This window comes from Megalobrama amblycephala, linkage group LG4, assembly GCF_018812025.1.
Source record: "Megalobrama amblycephala isolate DHTTF-2021 linkage group LG4, ASM1881202v1, whole genome shotgun sequence".
In the NCBI taxonomy this organism is placed as follows: Eukaryota; Metazoa; Chordata; class Actinopteri; order Cypriniformes; family Xenocyprididae; genus Megalobrama; species Megalobrama amblycephala.
Window position 1 is genome coordinate 46,843,866 of NC_063047.1, and position 27,417 is coordinate 46,871,282.

The 27,417-nt window shown below is 36.3% G+C and overlaps 1 protein-coding gene across 1 annotated transcript in view; it reads left to right on the plus strand.

The window, feature by feature from the left end:
* Positions 1–25,380, plus strand: part of ap2b1 (adaptor related protein complex 2 subunit beta 1) — a 58,567-nt gene extending 33,187 nt beyond the window's left edge. The window contains exons 19-22 of the mRNA XM_048189612.1: positions 2,073–2,157; positions 2,329–2,415; positions 12,131–12,285; positions 24,023–25,380. Coding sequence (XP_048045569.1) covers positions 2,073–2,157; positions 2,329–2,415; positions 12,131–12,285; positions 24,023–24,097 — 402 coding nt within the window. The 3' untranslated portion in view covers positions 24,098–25,380. The remainder of the gene's footprint in view (positions 1–2,072; positions 2,158–2,328; positions 2,416–12,130; positions 12,286–24,022) is intronic.
* Positions 25,381–27,417: the final 2,037 nt, after the last annotated feature.

The following is a 27,417-nucleotide window of genomic DNA, read 5'->3' on the forward strand; positions in this document are numbered from 1 at the left end:
TTAAACAGGTGTTTTTTTATATCATTCTGTCTTTTACTCACCCAAACCCATGTGAGTTTCTTTCTTCTGTGGAATGCAAAAAAAGACATTTTGAAGAGTGTATTTCCATAAAATTTAAAGGGATCCTATTATGCTTTTTTACATTTTCAACTTTCTGTGAAGTTACAAAGCACAGAGTCACTCCAAAGGGAGCTACTCTCTATATCAAGAAGCACAAACACCTCGATTGTAGTCTTGAGTTTTCTTCTGGGAATGAATATGTCATAATATTCCTCATTTAAATAATTCCCGCCCAAGGAGTATGCAAAAAAAAGGGTTGAGTTGCGTTAGTAGTGTGTTGAAACTTGCGGTTATAGCAAGGACCATGACATTTCCAAAACACACTCAGGGGCTGTTTACACGACACCGTTTTCAACTAAAAACGGAAAACTTTTTATGCGTTTTGGCCATTCATTTACACGTCAATGACGTTTTGATGGCCTGAAAACACAAACTTTTGAAAACAGGTTTCAAAGTGCAAGTTTTTGAAAACGATACAGTTGTCATCTCTGTGTAAACTGCAAAAACGCGAATCTGTGAAAATCGGTGATGTCTTGCACATGCGTATTACGTGTTTAGTCTATCCACCTTATTTTTCAATGCAGAAATAAGGTGTTTTCTGTGAATGTGCGAGACTTCCTATTTATTAGCCGCTATAGGGAAAAACGAGAAAAATATCAAAGTGCAGGTGTGTTGTCTTTCTTTACAAGGTGACATCACCAACTATTTGCCTGGCATGCATAATACAGCGTTTTTAGTAATTTTCGTGGATCCGTGTGAACGGGGATAGCTTTGATAACGTTGTCATCTGTACTAAGAAAAAAACTTTTCAGTTTTTAGTACATCGTTGTCATGTAAACGTACCCTCAAAGCGCCTGACCAATCACAACACACTGGTCCAACTGACCAATCAGAACACTTTGCGCTTTTCAGAAGGAGGGGCTTCATAGAGACAGGAACTAAACAGACCGTTACTGACAGACTGGGAGGAGAGGTGCCGCAACAATGTCAAATATGTGAAAAATAATGTGTGAAAGTATGAAAACCTATTCTAGTTGATCCCAAAAACAAAATCATCACTTTGAAAAAAGGCATAATAGGTGTTCTTTAAACCGAGCATGAAATGAAAATTCACCTTCTATTTTGTAAATGCATTTTAAATTTACTGTGTACAATTCATCCATGTATATATATATCTATTTTTTGACTATTAAATATTGTGTATGCATGACCAATTTATCAGTACCATATCAGTTATTGGCCGATAATAAAGATTTTTTTATTTTTATTTATCGGCAATAGCCAATATTCAATGTTTAACTGCTCGTGCTAATTTCCTCTATTTTTTGTGTTAAGATTACATTTGCCATCATCTAACACTTATTTAAAGTTATTCTTTAAAAAAAGATAGTAATTTAATAACACTGTTAAATGTAAGCTTTTTTAACGCTGTGATGTGATGACTAAATTTACATGTAGCATTTGAAATTATTGATTTTAGTTTTTAGTATCTTATTTTTAATTAATTTGGACAAAATATCAAATTTTAATATTAGCTGTTTGTTAGTTATTGGCCAAAATGTGAAAATAGTAAAATATTTTATCACATTTAGACACATTTTCCCCTAAATTAGTCCAGAAAATAGTCTGCCGATTGTGCTTTTATGACTAAACAAGAATACAAATGAACTTCCTTTCCATCAACAGGCACACTGTGTATCTAAAAATAGGCCTCAATTATGCCATAATTTATTCATTGGATTTCTATGGTTCGATTTAGAGTCTAATAATATTTACATGGTGTAAAATATAAAAGAACTCATCAACAGGGTGCAACCATTGACTCTCTTCTGCTTTTGTGCCTTTTTCTTGTTTCCCTTCTCCTATTCTTTCCTTTTCCGTGCAATTGAAAGCTTTTTCCATTTGGTTAATATGTATGGTATCAAAATGCTGTCAGGCTGCAGAGGTGTTTTAGTCCCCTTATACAGTGGAGTGTATTTAAAAGTCTGACCACTCAACCTTCCTCACCGCAGGTGGCCGTGAAAAACAATATTGATGTCTTCTACTTCAGCACGCTGATCCCTCTCAACATCTTCTTTGTGGAGGACGGCAAAATGGGTACAAGCACTCTGCGCACACATGCTCGCTCTAAAAACAGCACACTGTGAGGTTTTGATTGAGCTTAGGCTTAATAAAAGAGTGGGTTGATGAGATGTAGCTAGGATAGAACACACTTTGGACCCTGATCGGCCAGTCCCATATGATAACCTGTAAACTTTTCCTCAACAGAGCGTCAGGTGTTCTTGGCCACATGGAAGGACATTCCAAATGAGAATGAGCTGCAGTACCAGATCAAAGAATGCCACTTAAACGCAGGTGAGATGATCTAGTCACGACTCAAGTTTGTGTATAGGGGTTTTGCAATGTATGGAGCAGCGGTCATTGAATCAAAGGCATTTAGCAGAGAGGAAAGTTTGCAAACAGCAGGGCAACTGCAAACTCTTTTTCTGTTTGGCAGAGCACTCATAGCTCTTTGTAGTTTGGGCTCTGCCTGTACCCGAACTGGCACCTGATGCAGCATGTTGCAACCTGCTACAATGTGTCTGTGGTTGAGAGACACTTGTATTTTTTTCACAGCACAAATACTCAAACCAATTTATTTTCCTCTTCTCTCTGGAATATATATATATATATACACAGTACAGTCCAAAAGTCCAAAAGAAGTTTCATCTGCTCACCAAGGCTACATTTATTTAATTAAAAAAACAGTAAAAAACAGTAATATTGTGAAATATTATTACAATTAAAAATTACTGTTTTCTATTTGAATATATTTCACAAAGTAATTTATTCCTGTGATGCAAAGCTGAATTTTCAGCATCATTACTCCAGTCTTCAGTGTCACATGATCCTTCAGAAATCATTCTAATATGCTGATCTGCTGCTCAAGAAACATTTAATGTGTACAATTGTACAAAATATTTGTGTACAATATTCTTTTTCAGGATTATTTGATGAATAGAAAGTTCAAAAGAACAGTGTTTATCTGAAATCTAATCTTTTGTAACATTATAAATGTCTTTACTGCCACTTTTGATTGATTTAATGCATCCTTGCTGAATAAAAGTATTCATTTCTTTAATTTCTTTTCAAAAAAATAAAAATAAAAATTCTTACTGACCCCAAACTTTTGAACGGTAGTGTATAATGCTACAGAAGCTTTGTATTTCAGATAAATGCTGTTCTTTTGAACTTTCTATTCATCAAGGAATCCTGAAAAAAAAAAAAAGTACACAACTGTTTTCAACATTGAAAATAATCATAAATGTTTATTGAGCAGCAAATCAGCATATTAGAATGATTTCTGAAGGATCACGTGACACTGAAGACTGGAGTAACGATGCTGAAAATTCAGCTTTGCATCACAGGAATAAATTACTTTGTCAAATATATTTAAACAGTACACAGTTATTTTAAATTGTAATAATATTTCACAATATTACTGTTTTTTACTGTATTTTTAATTAAATAAATGTAGCCTTGGTGAGCAGACGAAACTTCTTTTAAAAACATTAAAAATCTTAGTGGTTCCAAACTTTTGGACTGTACTGTGTGTATATATATATATATATATATATATATATATATATATATAATTTTTTTTATTTTTTTTATTTACAAATACAAATTACAAATGTGTAAATTGATTTCTAAAATCTTATTTGTTTAATATTTAAATAACTTTGTTACATCAAAAAGTCAGCTTTAACGTGTTTGCTGGGGAATAAATTCTGATTTAAAAGTACAGTTATTCTATACTAAATTCATTTAACAGACCTACGTAGTTCATCTTACATTTCATAAAGTTGATTGGTGACGAACATGAAGCAGGGCAACAACTCACTGTGTTATATAGCCTATGGAACGCAGTTATATGCCCCTAAAATTCAAGATAACAGGGCAAAAATGCCCCCGTATGAGTTTTTGTCTCATATGTATGTCATAGGATATAGCTAAGCAATATCACACGAGGAAGAGCACAGTATCGCATCAGTGATGTTTTTGTCCCAAATAGCACGAATGCAAATGTGATATTGATTTTATAGAACAGTTCAATAAATAAGAAGTTAATATTATGTTTTATTCTAGACACAATATTGTCTGTTCATAGGTCATTGACGATTAAGCGTAATTAATAAACTAATGGAGATATAATTCATTTTGAAGTTTTATTAAGTGTTAACAATGAGATTGTGGTTTTTATAATCAATGAACACTGCTTTTGTCATTTTTTACAAGATGGACAAAATTTGTCACCAAAAAGTCATTTGGTTTAACCAAAATTTCGGTTTTACTTCTGGTACACTTTTGGTTATAACCAAATGATGATATTTTCAAACAATGCTAACAGGCTGATATCTAGATAGCTAGTTAGTTAGCTTGCTCGCTAGCAAAAGGACAATCAAACATTTTATATTTAGTACAAGTTTCTAAAATATTACAACATTTTCCATGTTTTATAGCGGTTGTACCGAATGACCTGATGTTTCAGAACATGTGTATGAGCAATTGAAAACATGAATTTTTCAAATAGTTAAGAGAGACTTAGTTACTTTGCTTCACGACCATGTGGTCCTTTGCAGGCGTCTGAATGATGTCCTATCCTGTCACATGATATTCACAGCATGACTTGATCCAAAATGGTCCCTTTATATTGGTTACTCCGAATGACATCAATGAAATTCATTTTTCTGGACAATCTTTCTCATAACAAAGCAACGACTTCTACACATAATTTTAATATCATTTTGTACTATGTTGATATATGATGTTATAAAACCATGCCAGACATTTATTACATTTTAAGATATTTTAATCACAAATGAAATGGCTGTATTGGCTTTTGGATGGTTAAACTGAATGACCTTTTGACAATTCAAAATCTTTAAAATACCTTTTTATGTAGCAAAATATAATTACAACCTTTTGGAAAAGAAATCTAGTTGTACTACCTTACATACTTTGGATGTCATATCTTTGTATTTTATTATTATTAAGGCCTTTGGACAAAAAAAATGTCCCGTCACGCCATTGACCCTTATGCTCAGTTTTGCCAAAGAATATATTACCTATAAAGCCAGAGCAGAACTGTTCGTTTATGAATGAATCTGTGTTTAGAGCAAATCAATCTGGTGAACCAATGATTCAATGGCCCATTCATAAAGAGAGCCATTTACTTCATTCCTGATGAATCAGCTGTTTGAACAAATCGAATGAATGAATGACTCAATGACTTAATCACTGATTATTTATGTGTGTGTGTGTGTGTACTTGTACAACTACCTCTGTGAGGACTGTTTTGAGTTTTAGACCATCAGAGTAAGGACAAAGAGAGTAAAGTGTGGACATTTTGGCCGGTCCTCACTTTCTGAGACGCCTTTAATCTTACTATAATGTTTTTTTACACCCCAAGTACTAAAGCGTGTTGCAGAAGGCTCACCATAGTCCCAAATATTTTCGAATAGCATCCATTCTCAATTTATGACTGCGACTTCACAATGCTTTGATATTAAGACAGTCGTTGTTGACTTGTTTGCTTAAAGGTGATAGAGAGGATCTTTTCGTCGACTGAGAATCCAAAGACTGTTAGTGAGTTTTTGAAATGAGCGCATGCGTAAGAACAACCCCCCTCCTTCACAACACATTTCAAAGGAACGCCTCCCAAAACTCGTAAACACTCGTATTGGAACACGAGTGTTTACCACCGGCATTCGCTGTGTCGTGTTTTTTGGATTCATTATGTCGGACTCACCGCAGGTAACTCATAATCTGCAGTTGTTATTCCTGTCTCCTGACAAAAACATTGCATGCGGCGCCTGTGGAGTGTGGAAAGTTACTGGAGCGCGCAGCCGCGCTCGACTCTCAAAAGGAACGTCACGGCAGTGATTGACAAGCCAGAGGGCCAACCGTTTACGCGATGATCGCGTAAACGTTTGGCTGATGTTTTTAAGGCCCTACCTCGTGCACAGATGATGTATATTAATATTATTACTTTCAGTGCACCTAATAAATAGTCTTTTATCAGTTAGTAAAGACAGTTTCAAGTAATATTGCAAAAATGTATAAAACAAAACATCCTCTTTAGCACCTTTAAAGCTTTTCTACAACCTCGACTGTGTACTGTGTGAGATTTCACATTTAAAAAAACAGAAGGAGTCTTTTGACGCCAATGGAAGGGAAAAAAGCATTCCCACCATTTTGTTATTGTTCATAGTTAATTATTTAGTCTGGTGGCAATGTAAAAATGCTGTGGAACGTGGCTGGCTGTGTGCACAGACTCTGACAGAGCTGGTTCATTTCAAGGCTTATCAGCTCGCTATTTGTATTCATCAACCTGGAGCCAATTTGAGCATACAGCAGTGGACGTTGGGGGTGGAGCAGCGCCGAACACAGGGGCCAGCACAGAGAGCCTGTTTCATTCTCTGAAATTACTGATCAGACGCCCAGAGGTGCCTTAATCACTAGACGTCAGACAATCTCACTTCCCCTGCTTTCATCTGCTCTCATTTTAGCAAGCACACACATGGCACACAGATGCAGAATTTTATCCATGCCTATAAAGCTCTTGTGGGCTGATCGACACATGTAGTGCCACACAAAAACAGCAGTAGGTTGACAAATCCAGGCTTTGATTTTTTTTTTTTTTTTTTCTTATTCTGATGCCTTGTTTTGTTGGGAGAAGCCATGCAGTTCCATTTCAGTCGTGTTTATTAGCATGTAGAGAAATATTGACTGCTATTGTGAGATGCTGATTGGCTCTAGCTTGCCATGACTTGAATAACAATGTCCACGTAATGGAGCACACAAGCGAGGGCAAGAAATAACTGAATGCCTTTTCCCCACACCGTGTGCAATCTGCAGTTTTGTTATTTGTAAATGACTGAATTTTTTCCCCATAGAATTGAATTAATAGGAAGGTGTTTCATGTTTTGTTGTTGTTCAGACTGGTTGATTTGTTCTTTATCAGCATGCAGCCACAATTCTCGAGTCCAGGAGATGAGATGCGTGTCCGTGAACCAACAGATTCCTAATGATGAATAATTTCAGCACTTAATTCAGCAGAAAATAAACATCTCTAATTAGTTTTCAGCATTAATGTTTTACAACCATTTACAAACCTCATTGATATGCTGCAGAATTGGTTCTATGGACAGGACATGGGTTACTTCTAGCTGTATATAACTATGGATGCATTTATTTGGAAGTTATTATATATAATTTATGTGTGTGTGTGTGTGTGTGTGTGTGTGTGTGTGTGTGTGTGTGTGTGTGTGTGTGTGTGTGTCATTATCTCTGAAAATGATCTAATACTATAATGTTACAGTACACATTTTAAGTAATGTGTTCTTCTTACTTTTAGATTATGATAGGCTTTTTTATAAAGGAAAATTGAAAAGATAAAAAAACATTTGAGGAGAGTCAATTAATATGTAATCAATGAAAATGTATGTACTGTATATACTATGTGTATATATATATATATATATATATATATATATATATATATATATATATATATATATACATACAGTGCTCAGCGTAAATGAGTACACCCCCTTTGAAAAGTAACATTTTAAACAATATCTCAATGAAAACAAAAACAATTTCCAAGATGTTGACAAGACTAAGTTTAATATAACATCTGTTTAACTTATAACATGAAAGTAAGGTTAATAATATAACTTAAAGAGCAAAATTTTCAGTTTTACTCAAATTAGGGTGATGCAAAAATGAGTACACCACACTGAAAGTCTCTGGAGCAAAGCTAAATTTTAGACTACAAATGTCTAATTTAACAAAAATTCAACCACAGGTGAGTCTAATTATTCAGGTGTCCAGCAGACAGTTGTCTATAAAAGGGTGTTAAAACCCCTTCCCATTTCACGCTGTCAGCAATGGCTGGGGAATTCTGAAGAGACAAGTTGAGCATCACACTCCATCCAGCATCCAGTCTCTAAAAGAGGTCATTCTTGAAGAATGGAAAAAGATAGATGTTGCAAAATGTCGCCAACTTGTTCATTCCATGCCTAGAGGACTTGGTGCTGTCATTAAAAATCATGGAGGCCATGCAAAGTACTAGATGTAGTAGTTTTTATTGTGGGGTGTACTCATTTTTGCATTACCCTAATTTGAGTAAAACTGAAAAATGTGTAATCCAAGTTATATTATTAACCTTACTTTCATGTTAGAAGTTAAACAGATGTTATATAAAACTTAGTGTTGTCAACATTTTGGAAATTGTTTTTGTGTTCATTGAGATATTGTTTAAAATGTTACTTTTCAAAGGGGGAGTACTCATTTACACTGAGCACTATTAGGGGTGTAAGGGTATACAGAAGTCATGGTTCGGTACATTCCTCGGTTTTGGGGTCATGGTTCGGTAAGATTTCGTTATAGTAGGAAAAATGGTCTGACTGTATTCATCGTCTGATTGCATGCACCTAACGATTTGGGGCGAATACATGTACCGTTACACCCCTAATAAATATTATTACAAACGTTTGGCGACATTTGCATGTTTTTCGGGATTCTTTGATAAATAGAAATTACAACATTTGTTTGAAATATAACTTTTATTAACTATAAATGTACTGTCACTTTTGATCAGTTAAATGCATCCTTGCTGTATAGAAGTTTTTTTTTTTTTTTTTTTTTGCAATTAATTAAATGAATCTGTGGTTGGAAGATTGTTGTGTTTACAAATTACTGACAAAAACTGTCTTGCTGTGAGACGTGATAGCAAATGACATGTTACGCATAAAATACACGTTTAGTGGCGCTTACAGTGACAAATAGCACTACTGTTTTTCATACTTCGGTTGAAGGTTTGTTGAAATCCCTATCTCCCAGTACTAAACATTAGCTTACAGTAATTCACTACAGACATGAATGATACCTCAAATCATGCAGCTTGTTAAGAAGAGATTTGCTATTACTTTTCTAAACAGTTAGACATACAAATGTCACCTGGCAGATGATAAAACGTGTGAAAATATCCCATAATTGACCAAAATATTAAACAGAGATGCAGAAGCACTCTTCTAAGCAGCCACCTAGTAACCACCCAGACACCCTAGCAACCGCATAGCAATGTGCTAACAGTCACTTAGTACAACCGCATAGCAGTGCCTTGGCAGCCACCCACAACACCCTAGCATTGTGGTGGCAGATTTTGCATTTTCTTCATAAAATCTGTATTAATGTTACGCTGTGTCCCTCCTCATCCTGTCTCAAGCAGCTCTGTGTGTGCTGTGTATTGTGAAGGCAGGCTCACAGGATTGACAGCAGTAGTGTGTGCAGTCAGTCAGTGTGAACTGGAGTGAGTCACAGCACACTCCACATGTTGGTAACACCAGCTGTCATCACCTGATTCTGTGGCTTATATAACCGCTGACTGACTGACACTGTCCTCAGACCTCCCTCTGTCTGTGTATAAATGTTTTCCATCTTCATTGCCCGTCAGCCTTATGGCTTTTTATTTCCCCAATCAATCTTTCTCCCTCTTCAAACACTTCACTGCGTTTTATTGTGCCCCTTTACTTTGCTCTTACATTGTTTGTGGCCCGTCCTTGTCTTTCAGTGCTTATCTATCTCTGTTGCCAGGGGTTTCATCATTCCCTCTCTCTCTCGTTCTATGCTCTCCAATGCTCTCCAGTGCAGTGATATGGCTCACTAGTGTCTGTTTCCAGAACAGCATCACTCAGGGTCATTGTATGATGTGTAAAGTAATCTGCTGTTTTAAGACATTAATCTGCATGCTGTAGATTTCTATCTATTGGGGGTTAGGGCTGTAAAATCATTTTAATTGGATCTAACAAAGGTTTGTGTTTACATAACATTTGTGTGTGTATATATATATATATATATATATATATATATATATATATATATATATATATATATATATATATATATATATATATATATATATATATATATATATACATATATATATTACTCTATTGCCAAAAGTATTGGGACACCCCTCCAAATCATTGAATTCAGATGTTCCAATCACTTCCATGGCCACAGGTGTATAAAATCAAGCACCTAGGCATGCAGACTGCTTCTACAAACATTTGTGAAAGAATGGGTCGCTCTCAGGAGCTCAGTGAATTCAAGTGTGGTACCGTGATAGGTTGCCACCTGTGCAATAAGTCCATTCGTGAAATTTCCTCACTACTAAATATTCCACAGTCAACTGTTAGTGGTATCATAATAAAGTGGAAGCAATTGGGAACAACAGCAACTCAGCCACGGAGTGGTAGGCCACGTAAAATCACAGAGCGGGGTCAGCACGTGCTGAGGCACACAGTGCGCAGAAGCAAAGACTATAGAATAACACAAGACGCGTCACTCATACTGTTTGAGTATGAGTGACGAGTGAATCTGAAGGCCACACTTTGTGTGGCCTTCAGATTAGCTCAAGAACAGTGTGTAGAGAGCTTCATGGAATGGGTTTCCATGGCCGAGCAGCTGCATCCAAGCCTTACATCACCAAGTGCAATGCAAAGCGTCGGATGCAGGGGTGTAAAGCATGCTGCCACTGGACTCTAGAGCAGTGAAGATGTGTTCTCTGGAGTGGCGAATCACGCTTCTCTGTCTGGCAATCTGATGGACAAGTCTGGGTTTGGCGGTTGTCAGGAGAACGGTACTTGCCTGACTGCATTGTGCCAAGTGTAAAGTTTGGTGGAGGGGGGATTATGGTGTGGGGTTGTTTTTCAGGGGTTGGGCTTGAACCCTTAGTTCCAGTGAAAGGAACTCTTAATGCTTCAGCATACCAAGACATTTTGGACCATTTCATGCTCCCAACTTTGTGGGAACAGTTTGGGCATTGCCCCTTCCTGTTCCAACATGACTGCGCACCAGTGCACAAAGCAAGGTCCATAAAGACATGGATGAGCGATTTTGGTGTGGAGGAACTTGACTTGCCTGCACAGAGTCTTGACCTCAACCCGATAGAACACCTTTGGGATGAATTAGAGCAGAGACTGTGAGCCAGGCTTTCTCGGAAACATCAGTGCCTGACCTCACAAATGCGCTTCTAGAAGAATGGTCAAAAATTCCCATAAACACTAGGGCTGGGTAAAAAATGTAGATTTCTCGATTTTCGATTTTTTTTTTTTTAATCGATTCTCATTTTTACAAATCAATATCGATTCTTAAATCCCAAGAATCGATTAGTCTGTTTTCAGTTGATGAATGAGCAGTTTACATATAAATAGCATATTTGAGGTCTAAACAACTACTTTCTTGGCTAAAAACATTTTGTGACACAATAACAGTAGTATCTGTAAAAATATGGTGGGTTTGCTCGTCCACCATAACACTCGCTGTGAGAATTCAGAAAGCGGAGTGATTCAAATGGTGAAACTGTTCCCGTGGCGATATTGGTAGAATATCTGGAAAGACCTCTCAGCCAATCAAATTCAAGAATCAGAACGAACTGTTGTATAAATATATATATTTCTACATTTTACTTTAAATTGGTATTTTATTTCAAGTTTTCAAAATTAATTTGAATAGATCATTGTATGATTGTGGACAAAGCCTTTTTTCCCCCCAGCCAAATGATGAAAGAAACAGATCAATGGCATTTTTCTTTGAGGACAGTAAAATTGCATGTCAACTCCCTAAACATCACCTGTCTTCAATTAGGATGTAGCAAGTAGAACATTTCAGTTCATTGTGTTCCTTCGGTTGTGCTAATGCTCGTACTTTATTACTTTCCCAACCACAAGCTGGTTGTGAAGAAACTGGCTGAAATGCATCAATTTTTAAAGTGTCTTTATTGCTTTCATCCATGCTACAAATAGGTTATTTTAAAAAATATGTATTGCTATGTACTTCAGACCCTTCCAGTTTCAATGGGGAATACTTGTACTTACTTATTAGGGAATACTTGCCCATCAGACCTTTTCAGGGTGTTTTTATATTGGGTGGATTGTAGCTTTTCTCCTGATAACTATAGTCTTCTGAGAGACTTCTGTGAATATTTTGTTGGGTAACCATGTATCTGTTGTATTGGCAGATACGGTGTCAGGCAAACTGCAGAACAACAATGTCTACACCATAGCCAAGAGGAACGTAGAAGGCCAGGACATGCTGTATCAGTCGCTCAAACTCACCAACGGGATCTGGATACTCGCCGAACTCCGCATACAACCTGGCAATCCCAATTACACGGTAATCACTCACAGCACGAAGATGCAACAATTGTGTTTTCATACAAAGTCCAACTCCAAGAATGCTTGCCAATTTAACTCAAAAGAGCAAAATAAATCTTGTCCCTTGGCAAACAAAATGCTTTTGACATTGTCCAGAACATATTCAAGGACATCCTTCATCCCCAACTTTGCCAGAATACGATATTAACATAAAACCTGCTTTATTTTGATATCTACTTTTTTTGTCCACCGATCCACTCCCAAGGTTTCAGCACATTATTATGTAATTGTAATTCAGTGCTCTGAAGATCAGGCTTTTAAAACATGATAAATTGATGACCCTGAAAGCCATGCTTTCTGCTTGACTTGCTTGCCTAATGCATTAAATGAACAGGAAGGTTGAGAGCAGTGTGAAGCGTTCAGAAAAGGCTTGTCGCTCGACAGGTAGAGTATTGATCCCCATTTTCAACTCATGGATCCCCAGTGCCCTATTTTTTGTCATACCAAATAATTATTAACTTGTGTCAGTTCTGTTTACCATTCCTGAATTACCTTCACAAACAGCGACCTGCGTGACCTTGGATATTTGCTTTTACATAAGCAGAATCTCAATAAGTGGCAGCCCTTTCCTCTGTGATTTTGTATGAGTCAACAAGTTTAGTAAACTATATTCTACTTTTTTTTTACAGCGAGCAATTTGTTAAACTGATTCAAAGACCTTTGAGTGATTTTTCCCAATTCAGTCCTGCCCAATGAGTCATTCACTTGTGAATCAAACTACGCTAGTTGCGTGCAGCCAATAAGAACAACCCATTAGAAATTATTTATTGTCTTTGTATTATTCTGTGGTATTCCAAGTGTTTTTGTCTTCTCACATTCACTTTGGTGACTGCAGACACTTAGCTTGGGTAAAATGTAATTTCTTTTGATGTGATGCTTTAAAAGATTCAGTAGCAGAACGTGATAACTGCTTACAGATGATAATGGAGTAGTTTTTCATGTACTTTTATCATGTAAGATGTTACCACATGAGGACTCTATCTAGAATGTGGAGTGAGATATACATTTTTAAAAATGAACATGTTAACTCTTTCCCCGCCAGCGTTTTATTGCCAGCCAGCGGCAGCATTTTGTTTTGTTTTTTATCATATTCACAAAACTTTCATGCCCCCCCCCCCCTGAATATTTTGTAAGAATATGTAAACAGCCAATATATCAAAGGCAAGAACTGAACCTCTAATTTTTACATGTCATTTATACATTTTATTCTAGCTTCATTCATTCTTTTTATCAACATTTGAATGTGGATAGTTTCTTTAAAAAAAAACATTTCAAACATAAAGCTGAGAAAATCACAATTTCGACAAAGACCTCGTCCGGATCGGATTCAGAATGATTATCAAAACATAGGGTGTTTCAATCAGCTCCCTAGTTCAGTAGTCAGGACATTGATCAGGGAGTTGGCCATTTTAAGGGCTGTATCAATTGCAGAATCCTTCCAGGACACGAAAATGTTGGCTCCCTAAAAAGTCCCACAATGCACCGTGAAAACTAGGGAGCATCGATGCTCACTATGTTCCCTTAAAGGGATAGTTCACCCAAAAATGAAAATTTTATGTTTATCTGCTTACCCCCAGCGCATCCAAGGTGTAAGTGACTTTGTTTCTTCAGTAGAACACAAATGATGATTTTTAACTCCAACCGTTGCCGTCTGTCAGTCAAATAATGCTAGTGGATGGGAACTTCTACTATAAGAGTAAATAAAACTTGCATAGACAAGTCCAAATTAAACCCTGCGGCTCATGACGACACATTGATGTCCTAAGACACGAAACGATCGGTTTGTGCGATAAACCGAACAGTATTTATATCATTTTTTAACTCTAATACACCACTATGTCCAACAACGTGCAGCACTCGTTAGTAAGGTCTGATCGCGCTCTGACAGTGGCAGTGATGTCTCGCTCTCATTGAAGTATATGCGCGAGACATCACTGCCGCTGTCAGAGCGCGATCAGACCAAACGAATCGAGTGATGAATGCAGTTGAACATAGTGGTGTATTAGAGGTAAAAAATGATATAAATACTGTTCGGTTTCTCGCACAAACCGATCATTTCGTGTCTTAGGACATCAGTGTGTCGTCACGAGCCGCAGGGTTTAATTTGGACTTGTCTAAGCAAGCTTTATTTACTCTTATAGCAGAAGTCCCCATCCACTCCCATTATTTGACTGACAGACGGCAACGGTTGGAGTTAAAAATCATCATTTGTGTTCTACTGAAGAAACAAAGGCACCTACACCTTGGATGCGCTGGGGGTAAGCAGATAAACATCAAATTTTCATTTTTTGGTGAACTATCCCTTTAACAGAAGTTCTGATGCGCGAAACTTAAATCACGTGAGCCAACTCACTACACCTAATGACGCGCAATAGATGTTTTTAAAAAAATACAAACCATTATTTTATTATATTTCAGCATAAACGTACATCGTTAGACAGGTAATGAACATAATCTAGCTAACGTTTATAATGTATTTACAGATGAAATGTTGCATGTATATATGTAACAAGCAAAATATTTATCATAATATACTTTAAATAACATTACAAGTAATGTCAGAATGATATCAGCTCTGCTTTTGTTCATAAATACCAGTAGTGATGTTGTACAATGAGGACATTGTCACGCCGGAAATAGAGTCCCAATGTGTAGTGAGTCAGCGTCCCGTTACCAGTGCCCGAATTCGTGTACACGATATACTGATTCACAAGCTCAGGAGCTTGGGAACTGATTGAGACGCACCCATAGATTGAGTCCATCAACACCCCCAAAGCTTGGATTTGACATTCTCAGTTTTGATTTGTATGCTGTTGAATGTTTGGTGATCATGTTTGCTTACTTGTGCCTAAGCAATCTTTACTCCTCCTGGGCTGTGTTTAAGTCCAATTTTTTATGCCCTTCCCTCGCTAACACAAACAAAATTGACAATAATAAAATAAAACTGTAAAAAAACAGTCAGCTTTAGGTATTATGTGGTTAAATGTCAAACTCCAATATCATACACTAGAGTTGTGTGGGATGGGGTAAATTAAGTGCGATCAAAGTCCCTTTAACCCTCTGGAGTCTGAGGCTGATTTGGGGCTTGGAGAAGTTTTGGCATGCCTTGACATTTGTGCTTTTTTCAGTTGTTCATAAACATATAAATGACAAAAGTGTCATTACACTGTATTCAGCACAAACTAGGCTACAATAATATGTAAGGAACATGTATGTACATGTTTGCATTTTTGAAGGAATAATGTTTATGTGTGGTTATTGAAAAAACAAAAAACTTAAGTCACTGAAATAAGGCCAAAAAAAGTATATTAAATCTGTGTTCACAAGATTTCTGGTTATTGGAGGTTGTAGACTAGAGTTTTTGCTTCAGAATTATGTAAAAATTATGCTGCCTACTCCTTCATATAAAACAATATATTGATTTAGTTTTTGTAAGACACTTTTTGTCAAGAAACACTGTATGCGTGGAGGTGTGAATCTGCATGAATAATGGGCCATTTACACCTGAGAAGACAAAAGAATTGCATAATAATGACCTGAAATGACTTGCATATTAATGAGGCCTTTCAGTCAGGTAGGCTGTGAAAAAAACCCTCTGTAATAATGTCTCAGCTCATCATAAACAGCAATACTGTGAAATATTATTACAATTTAAAATAATGGTATTCTATTATATTCTTTAAAATATAATGTATTTCTGTGATGCAAAGTGTCTGAACAATTATGTTACCTCTATGGCATTTCATATAGGCTTTTAGCTTAAAAGCATGCACATTTGGAGAAATATTGATGGATTCTTATATATTTATGTCAATTTTCTATACTGAGAAGTAATATTTATTGTCATCACTATGAGTGCTGGATACTGTGTTTTTAATTCATACTTGCAGCCGGAGGGCACTCTCTGTGCACATTTAGTCCACAAATTATTCTAAAGAAGAAGAGGACATTTCAGGAATGGTGTTTTTAATTCATACTTGCAGCCGGAGGGCGCTCTCTGTACACCTTTAGGCCACAAATTATTATAAAGAAGAAAAGGAACTAGGAACTAACGGCATGTCTTCTAGAGATCGCTAACCATTGCTTTAACATCCAAATAAACACTTTTCAAGACAATAAATACACGATTGAGACGATGAATGCATGTATTGCCTCTGAATTTGCCTCTGAATAGCACTCCCTCGGTGGGCGTGGCCGCATTAGCGGATAATGAGCTGAATCACAGACTTCTGACATGGCTCTCTTTTCATACAGATTACGTAAACACAGAATGTTTGTTTTCGATTTGACTTGCATGATTTAAAACCTGACATTTCAACGTTTCTTTAGACGTGTCATTTTTTTGTAATTAGTATTCATAAGTTACAGTTCATTTTCTGAGAACTATCAGATTGGACTTCGTTCAGAGGGAGAGGAGAGATCACGCATCAGGTTAGTTTTCTTTATTTTACAAAAAGCACAACATTGTTTTTACTCTGAGTGTACACATATAAAAGAAGACATTCTATAGTTTCAATTGATATATTACTTATGTCTCTATGACAAGAAATGACAGAGTATTTTAAGTCTGATTTGCTGCAATGTGAAAAAAATCCTGCATAACGCACCGGCGCGTTTTTGGACCTCAGGGAGTTAAGACAAATCATTTCACTCGGCGGCCATCTTTGAAACACCTCTCGGGCATGCAAGTGCATCTCTTTGAATGGGGAAACATCAGATTCTCCAAAGCTGTTCGCCAAGCTTTCGACTAAATTTCATATTTGAAATCACCAATGAAATCTGACAACTGTCTCAGAAATTTTAAAACTGCATTTTTTAGGCTGAATCAAGTTAATGCACATGCACAGTCCTAAATGCATCCTAAGTCCTAAGCTTTTAAAGGCAGCTGCAGTGACGCAATGACTTTACCAAGACTTTAGCTCTTATTTAGAAGGCAGGATTAATTCCACCATATTGCACGTTGCATTTTCCCATTCATAATAATACGAGTACACAGTCTTTCTATATATGAAGTCTTTAGTGTGATCTGCTGTGATGTCACAATCGTGTTGCATTGTGGTCTACATAGTGAGTAAACTCACTCCCTCGGATCTGTCCAAATAAACTTTCCTCGCCCACTTGACAAAGTAGAACGCACTTCAAAATGGTGGCGGGGATTCCCTCAAGAGGAAGTGCTTGGGGAAGTTCGCGAGTGTATGTATAAAAGTAGAGATAAACACATCCTTGGTTTACGTAGATCCAGATATGCTGTACTATATCAGAAGATCCATAACAGCACCCCCTACCATATAACAGTGAAAACAGGGATTGCCAGAAAAACTCATCAATGGTGGGGAAAGAGTTAAAAGGCATTTTAGTTTTTAGCACGTTTTTTTAAACATCATTTACTTATTGTTTCAACTTTTGTCAAACACAAAAGAAGATATTTAACAGAATGTCCAAGCTTTGCTTTTCTCATATAATGAATATGAATGATGGTGGCAACTCTCCCTGCTCTCTGTCCACTTTCATTGTGTGGAAAAAAAGGCAGCTTGTGCATTTTGCTAGAATCTTAATATAGTTTTTATTTTGAGGTGAACCATCCCTTTAAGTGCAGGTACATATAAACACATTTTATAATTTTATAACTCATATCAGCCCGCAGGCAGCAGCGACTCTCAGTGTGAGCAGTGCTTCACAAACCTCTCATCGGGTATCAATTCTGAATGCATTTTTTAAATTGAGATGCAAAGTATGGCAGTGAGTGCTCATCATCTGGTCGAGGTCTGTACTTACATGTTTTATAATTCATGTGGAGCCAAACAGCAGTGGTCTACTCAGTGCTCTGCCTGGTGAATTGAAATAGTCTATTGCCCAGTGAGGCACAGAACACAGGTTGAGCTCCTGCAGTGAACCATTCCTTGACAACAGCATGACACTGGAGATTGATAAGCTCCAGTTGCACATTTGACAGTGGTTTGTTATAATCATATGAGTGAGGGTGAGACAAATTACAGCATCACATTACACAGTTTTAATGCTTGTTCGTTAAACACAAAGCACTGGGATAAAACTGGCTTTATGACAAGCTAGACAGAAAATCCCTCTTCACATGTTCACAACTGACTGCTAAGCATGAAGTGAATAGTAAATGTGTGTACACAGCAGATGGGCAGCGTCTAAAGCCTGAAAAATTCTGCCTTTGTAGATAGTGTAGGGATAGGAATCGTAAAGAAAAGGTCCTGGATCTGATTCCGGTTACTTAACAGTTCCATTAAAGGTGCCCTAGAACGTTCTTTCACAAGATGTAATATAAGTCTAAGGTGTCCCCTAAATGTGTCTGTGAAGTTTCAGCTCAAAATACCCCATAGATTTTTATTTTTTTTTTTATTTATTTTTTTAACTGCCTATTTTGGGGCATCATTAACTATGCACCGATTCAGGCTGCGGCCCCTTTAAATCTCACGCTCCCTGCCCCCCGAGCTCTCGACTATAATACAGTGCATAAACAAAGTTCACACAGCTAATATAACCCTCAAATGGATCTTTACAAGATGTTCGTCATGCATGCTGCATGCATACATCGGATCATGTAAGTATAGTATTTATTTGGATGTTTATATTTGATTCTGAATGAGTTTGATAGTGCTCCGTGACTAAAGCTAACGCTAAAGTTGTGTTTGTGCATTATACAGATTGCAAGTGTTTAAAAATGAAAATAGCGACGACTCTTGTCTCCGTGAATACAGTAAGAAACGATGGTAACTTTAACCACATTTAACAGTACATTAGCAACATGCTAACGAAACATTTAGAAAGACAATTTACAAATATCACTAAAAATATCATGATATCATGTCAGTTATTATTGCTTCATCTGCCATTTTTCGCTATTGTCCTTACTTGCTTACCTAGTCTGATGATTCAGTCAGTGATTAACAGTCGGTGTTATGTTGAGATTCGCCTGTTTTCCGGAGGTCTTTTAAACAAATGAGATTTACACAAGGAGGAGGAAACAATGGAGTTTGAAACTCAATGTATGTCTTTTCCATGTACTGAACTCTTGTTATTCAACTATGCCAAGGTAAATTCAATTTTTGATTCTAGGGCACCTTTAATTCTTCTAGTACTTATAAGGAATACATTTTTGGATAAATATATAATAATAATAATAATAATAATAATAATAATAATAATACTATATGTACAATTTATTAGTTGGCCTTATATAAATATTAAACAATACCGAACAAATAAACTTGATAACATATTCATTCGTATTTATAAAATACTACTGACAAAATGCTGACTGTATAAACCTACCCATAAAACCTACCCTTAAACCTACCCATACCACTAAAGCTTTCCCTGACCTTACCCGTATCCACCTCAATAGCAGCAAAAGTGTTTTGTAATTCAATATGAACTCAATAAGTACTTGTAAATTGTACTTATTTTTTGATGTAAGTACATAGTAGTTAAGGCCACTTAATATAAAGTGGGACCGCACTGTTGTTTTTGATTCACCAAAAATACCCGGCTCACTAGAATCATTTGTTTGGGAATCAGACTACATTGTTTATACTTATTGTTTTTGAGTCACTAAAAAGACCCAGCCAACTAGAATCATTCATTTGACCTTCACACTACAGTGGTTGCGCTGATTGTTTTTGATTCACCAAAAAGAACTGACTCGAGTCCGCTCTGTTTTAGTGCAAGACTCTCTGTTGGACTGTTTTGCTATGGTATTCCATCCATTCCACTGAAAAAATGCATGTGCGAGAGCCATTAAAGGAACCAAACATCATTTGATTCTTCGGTTCCGAATAAAGACCCAGTTCTTGGTTTCCAATCCTAAGGTGTCAGGGCACATCCAGATTCAGTGTTTGCATAATAATGGTTTTGAAGGCAGCGCCTGTGATTTCACACAATCCCCTGTGTGTGGTTGGCGGTTGGTGGAAAGAATAAAAATGGCATCTGATGGACAGTTGAAATAATTTCAACTTATGATTCCATTTCCAGTAAGGAATAAGCATTCTCACCTTAGTCCTTTGGACAAAAAAAAAACCAAAACCAATCCTGACTGACTGGCCAGCAAGGCAGCTGCCATGGACTTTATAAATTTCCATTGGGAAGTTAGTGGCCAAATTAAGAGGCTGCTAAATAGATTAATCTGTTGATTAGCAATAGACCCCTCTTTATTATTCAGAAGGCATCTGTTCAGCCACCTCTGCTGAGCTTGATTGCCTTTGGCCCCCTGAGGACAGGTCGGCTCAGTGTGATCAGAAGCCTTACCTGATCCCAGACAATTGATTTTTAATGAGACTTCAGCCCTCAGTATTCTGACAGCAGCTGGCTCTGATCTGAACAGATGATAACTGGACTCAGTCGAGCCAGCACGGTTTGACCTAACAGCCAGTGATGGAGTGCTGTTGTCTGCCAAGAGCCGAGACCTCTGGAAACACATTCCTCAAGTAGAGGTAACCAATACAAGCCCTGCTGTACTTGGGATTATGTTCCTGGCGGGCTGAGAATTGTTTATGGCAATCAGTTGGAGAAAAAGTCACTGAGATTTATCTTTGTTCAGTCCAAATATAGTGACATTTAAAGGGAATAGTGAATTGACAACAAGAACTGAGCCAAAAGAGCAAAAGTATTCATTTTCGAGTTTTGTTTTCCCTCCTATAGTGTGCCCTTAAATTTGCTCCTCAGGCTGAATATAGTTCTTTTTAAATGTTGGTAGACCTTCTCTTGGAGGATGTTTTATTGTATACTGAAATGCAATAAAAAAACAGAAACAAATATATACAGTGGAGTCCAAAAGTCTGAGGCTCACCTTCAAAATCTAATTTAAAATAACTACTGACATTGATCATGTGGCTCTTTGTAGAGATGGTCAAATGTTCTCGCTTCCATTGAAGCTCAATATATATCTCAAATCATGCTGGAGAACATGATCGTTTAGGTTTTGTGGAGTTCATGTTGCTGTCATTAAAGCAAATGGGGGAAATTTTGTAATTCATGCAAATTTTTACTTTTTACTCAAATTATGTCAATAACATAACACTAGTAATATATAAAACAGGCTTTCTTATATTTAGAAACTATTCTTTCTGTTATGAATTAACTTAATCTTCCTATTGTTTTAGTCCTTGCAGTTCCATACTGAAAATCATTGGACATGCAGATTGACTCCATTTGACTTTCAGAATTGCTAACTTTGAGTCTGTACAGATTGTCTTCTGGTCTTAAAGGGAACGTTATTTCTAGCACTTTTATGAATGGCACTTTGATTGTCCAGCTTCACTCAAGGCTGTAGTGAAAAGCAAAATTTAGTCAAATACAGTTGCACTCAAAATGATTAACCCCCATTGGCCTGCTAGACATTTTGCTGCCGAGAACAAGTTTATGAAAACAATTCAACAAAGGCATCAGTAAACTATTATATAAAGTTTATTAATACACATTTGAGTGATTCTGAGAATGTAAAATTTATGAAAAATGAAAAAAATCAAATGGTTCTAAACATTCATGTACAAAATTATTCAAAAGTCATTTTGTGCAGAATCTTTTATTGTTCATAACCTCCAATAAACGCTGCCTGTAAGTAGAAGCTTCTGTCACCTCTCTACTGCAATCTTGGCCCGTTCCTCGCTTGAAAAAGCTTCCAGATCACTGATAATCTTTGGTTTTCACATTACCACTGCTTTCTTGATAGTCCACCAATTATTTCCAATAAGATTTAAATCTGAAGATTGTACAGGCCACTCAAGAACATTTACGACTGATCCCTGAACCAAGCTTAAGTAGATTTGGATGTATACTTTGGGATGGCTGTCCTGCATTAAAGTCCATTGATCATCAAGCTTCAGTCTCTACACCGAAGGCATCACCATCTTTGCCAAAATGGCTTGATACTCATGATGTCCTTCATGCATTCAAGATTTCCACTTCCTGCAACAGCAAAGCACCCCCATAACAAGACTGGAGCACCTCCATGATTGACCATGGGGATGGTGTTCTTCTGCTTGTAAGCTTTGGTCACATTACTCCCACGGGTCTATCCATATGAATTTTTGATTTCATATTAAAATCAGCCTTTTATGTTCTTCTTGGCCAAGAGTGGCGTTTGGCAAAATGTCCCAACATGAAGGCCATGCTTGTCTAGTGTTCTTCTTTTACTGTGCATTTTATTTTCTCCTTTCATCAGGTCATGCAAAGTTACAAAGCAAAAAAATTCACTCCAAAGGGAATTATTCTCTACAGTTTCTGAACTCTGAGTTTTTTTCCGACACAATATTCCTTATTTAAATAATTCCCGACCAAGACAAACACAAAATAAAGGGGCGAGGCCTGGTTCAGTTGTGTTAATAGTGTGTTAAAACTCTGTCATGATAAGGGGCATGACAATTCTAAAACACGTTGGAAGCAGTTGACCAATCACAACACACTGGTCCAGCTGACCAATCAGAGCACATTACACTTTTGGGAAGGAGGGGCTTCACAGAGACAGAAACTAAGAGAGGTGCTGCAAATATGTGAGAAATAGGTTTGTTTTTTGAATATTCAAGAATGAACCTATTCTTGCAGAAATTTAGACTTTCAAAAAGAGCATAATAGGTCCCCCTTAAAGGGTTAGTTCACTCAAAAATGAAAATTATGTCATTAATGACTCACCCTCATGTCGTTCCAAACCCGTAAGACCTCCGTTCATCTTCGGAACACAGTTTAAGATATTTTAGATTTAGTCCGAGAGCTTTCTGTCCCTCCATTGAAAGTGTTTGTACGGTAGACTGTCCATGTCCAGAAAGGTAATAAAAACATCATCAAAGTAGTCCATGTGACATCAGTGGGTTAGTTAGAAGTTTTTGAAGCATCGAAAATACATTTTGGTCCAAAAATAACAAAAACTACGACTTTATTCAGCATTGTATTCTCTTCCGGAATCCTTTCCATTGAATTGATTCCATTGAATCCTTTCATCTGTCGGCGTTGGTAATGAACTTTTACGTCGCCGTGGTTGTTTTTGGCGATTAGGAAAATCCGCGACATGCACACTTACGCACCATTTTAAAAAAATATAGCAATACCAAAATACAAACAATGTAGAACAGCTTGAATACAGCGTGCGTCTCCCTCAGACTGTAAACGAAGCTCGGGCGCACCGGATAACACGTCAGCAGCGTCACTGAGAGAGTCGTGAACCCGGATTGACAACAGACCCGGAAGAGAATACAATGCTGAATAAAGTCGGAGTTTTTGTTATTTTTGGACCAAAATGTATTTTAGATGCTTCAAAAACTTGTAACTAACCCAGTGATGTCACATGGACTACTTTGATGATGTTTTTATTACCTTTCTGGACATGGACAGTATACCGTACATACATTTTCAATGGAGGGACAGAAAGCTCTCGGACTAAATCTAAAATATCTTGAACGACGTGAGGGTGAGTCATTAATGACATCATTTTCATTTTTGGGTGAACTCACCCTTTAAAAATAGATAAACATTTGTGGTACCACATTGTGTCTGCTGAGAGCATTAACAATTGAAATTCATAACCATAATTGACCATTTGTCTGTCATTTTAATTTGTCATATTATTCGTAATAATAATAGCAACACGTCTTTTTGACTATGTACCAAAATAAGCACTTTGTTACAAATTTTTATCAGAGCACTCCACATTTAAATGGCTTTTCTTTGTCTTTCAGCTCTCTCTGAAATGCAGGGCTCCGGAGGTGTCTCAGTATGTGTACCAGATGTACGATGCCATTCTGAAGAATTGAACGTCTCTATCGTCCTTTTTTCCTCCTACATATTTGTCCCTTCCTCCCCAACCAGCCACCACCGCCTCTGTGGCACAAGATCCAGCTCTCCAATGTTTTCTGCCGTTATTTTAAATCCATCTATAGGTACCAGTTTATGTGCCCACTATGTGAAAATCATACATGTTCTGTTCTAGCCAAATGTCTTGATGTTGTTGATAGTGTCGAATGGGAATTTTGGAACACAGCTATATATATTTTTTAATTGTTTGAATGCATTGTCAGTACTTCACATTCACATGCCCTGTATTTGTCATCTTACGCAAAGAAAGAAAAAGTGTACGAGTTGAATATTTATACAGAAGGCATAGTTTTAATAGTAACCACTTATAAGCCACTATATCCTCTAAAATAGTAACAGTTTTTGCTGTACATCATTCATTATGGCATTGTTTCTTTTGTTTCATTCTCTGATATGCTACTTCATGCGATTGTACAACATTGCCAGCTATTTGATATTAGCCTTGCATGCTTTGACCAACATAAAACATCACATTCCTGTTTAGTTTTTTTTCTTCAGCGCAACCGCTGTTGAACATGTCGACACTCCATCAATGTCTTACATCATTTAAACTGCTATGAATCAACTTAATGTGGTAGACTCAAAACATGTTTTCTATCGATCATGTATAAGTGGGTCATCTGATATTCATTCCCAGACTGAATCCATCCATATGTGATATATTGTGCTTGTGAAAGTGAGTAGGTATTGTGCGGTAGTATTTGGTCTCTTTGGAGTGTTAGAAATATGTATTCAAAATTAGTATACAACCTCACTCAGCTTTGGTTTAAAACTAATACACTAACATATGGATGCAATAAAAAAATTCATCAACGTAGACTGAGCGATACAAGGATGAATCCCTTTTGAACTGTTGAGTCGAGTTTTTTTTTTTTTTTTTTTTTCTCCTGAAACTTTATTAGTCTTCATGGTGGTGCTGGTGACTAAATGTGAACTTTTTTGTTGCCATAGTTGCTAATGTGCCTGTGAACCTGCATGTAAGCAGCGTCCAATAAACATCTGCCAGTAGAACACTTGTGTAAGAAGGTGAAATATTAATACATTAACCTTTATATGTGCAAATGTGAGTTTTAATGATTATTGTTTATATTGTCGATGTGCTTCCCAGTACTGAAATGTGAAGTCTGACATGCACAAATTCAACAAAGTCCGATCAAATTCCTCCAGGTTTATTTTGAATAGTTGTAAATCAAAATAAAGTCAGCAGTGTTGGCCTCCCAAACATGCACTCTCATTATGTTTGTCAGTTTAGTTTCTCAGTTAATTTTACTTAAATTATGCTGATAATATAATATTAAAAAGAACACACACATATATGTATATATACTGTATATATAGTATGTGTAGCACTACATTGGCACCAGTGTTTTAGTTGAAGTAGCTGAATGAGTCTGTGAGTGTATTATGTAGTTTTCAATGAGATCAGCTCTGCTGGAGGTGACGCAGGCATGTCGTAATCACTCGGGTCTGCGAGAGCACCTGAACTGAATACTGAATAGCTTTTATGCCACATGCACAATGATGAGGAGGCATTTGAGGTGCGTTCTCGACATCCGTTTGAACTCTTTTTTTAATGGTTTGTCTACGTATGCGTCATACTGGCATCTTCGCACGTTGCTTATCTAGCTGTTTTAGGGTTCGCATCTACTCAGTGATTCTCAACCAGGGAGCCGGGGCCCACTGAAGGGCCTCAGCAGACTTCTAATATATATATATATATATATATATATATATATATATATATATATATATTAGGGCCGCAAGATGGTTTAAAATGATTTGAAATAAGACAAAGCTTAAAACATTAAAAAATCTTATTTTCATTTGCATGTTTATTTTTTATTCACAGGGTTTCTGCAGTCTTAATTTGACCTTCTACAATTAAAGGCCTTAAAAATGTCTTCAATTGAAACAGAAAATCTTAAATTCAATATCATGGCATTAAATTAGGACCCTGTGATTTCTGCAATGCTGAAAACGTGTACGGAATCGCAGAATCCATTCATAAAAATGGAATTTACTGTATAATGCCACGGAATGTGTCAACTTGTGGATGAATACACTTAAAGGGATAGTTCACCCAAAAAATCTGTCATCATTTAATCATCCTCATGTGAGTAAATAGTTTGCCCAAAAATGGAAAACTCAGAGAAAAAAAAAAAAGAAAGAAAGTATTTCATAGGGCCCTAAAAAAGTATTTTTTTGTTAAACTTTTAATAAATTGCTGTTAAATTGTATGTTTCATGATTTCAATTAATTACACAATAAAATATTAATAATTTAACCGTTAAAATGGAGTAAAATGATAAAAATAAATAAATAAAATGGATTTCATAGGGCCCTAAATTAAATGCATAAAAAATAATTAAATAATAAAAAAACTTCCTCTGGATTTTTGTTTTCCACTACAAATAAATCCATAAATCATCCTTCAATCAAGATACATTTGCTTGAGATGCAAAATGAAGAAAGTTATTCCTTTTTTTTTCTAAGAAATTGGACAAAATTAAGTGAGTTTATGCTTAAAACAAGAACAAATATCTGTCAATGGGTATGAAAATGACTTTTTCATTGGAATTAAGTTGATTTTTCTGAATCCATTAACATACGTTTATGATTTGTTTTAATCATAAAATCACTTTCACAAGAAATGTGTAATTTTCATTCTCAAGTTAATGTATCTTGATTTAAGAATCTTTTAGAAATATCACTTTTTTGCAGTGTGATCAGAAGATACAGTAAAATGTATTTCCATATTCTAGTGTTTGGGAGCTGAGCTATTCAAACTTTAAGCTATTTTTTTTATTATTATTATTATTTATCAATTAAAAAGTAATGGAGACCTGTTTGGAAATTGTATTTTCAAACTTTGAAGTGTTGCTAACTCATTGTGTGCTCCCTAGACTTTGCATTTAGAGAACATATCGACATGTTATATTCCCTTCAATTTATTATATTCTCTTCAATAATATATTTTTTTATTATTTGTTATAAAAAGGTCTTAAATTTACCTTCATAAATCCTGCAGAAACCCTGATTCAAGAAACAGGGTTCCTACATTTAAAAGTGTGAATCTTAGCCCTAAAATCATAAATACAGGGTTCGCAGTTTGGAAAAGTATGGAATTTGTTTTGAATAATTGGATAAGTACAGAAAAAATAAAAGAGTATGGAAAAATATTTGTGTTTCCAATTTGTTGCATCTATTCAGTTTTCTAAAAAAAAAAAAAAATAAACAGATCATACAAGCAGAGTGTTTT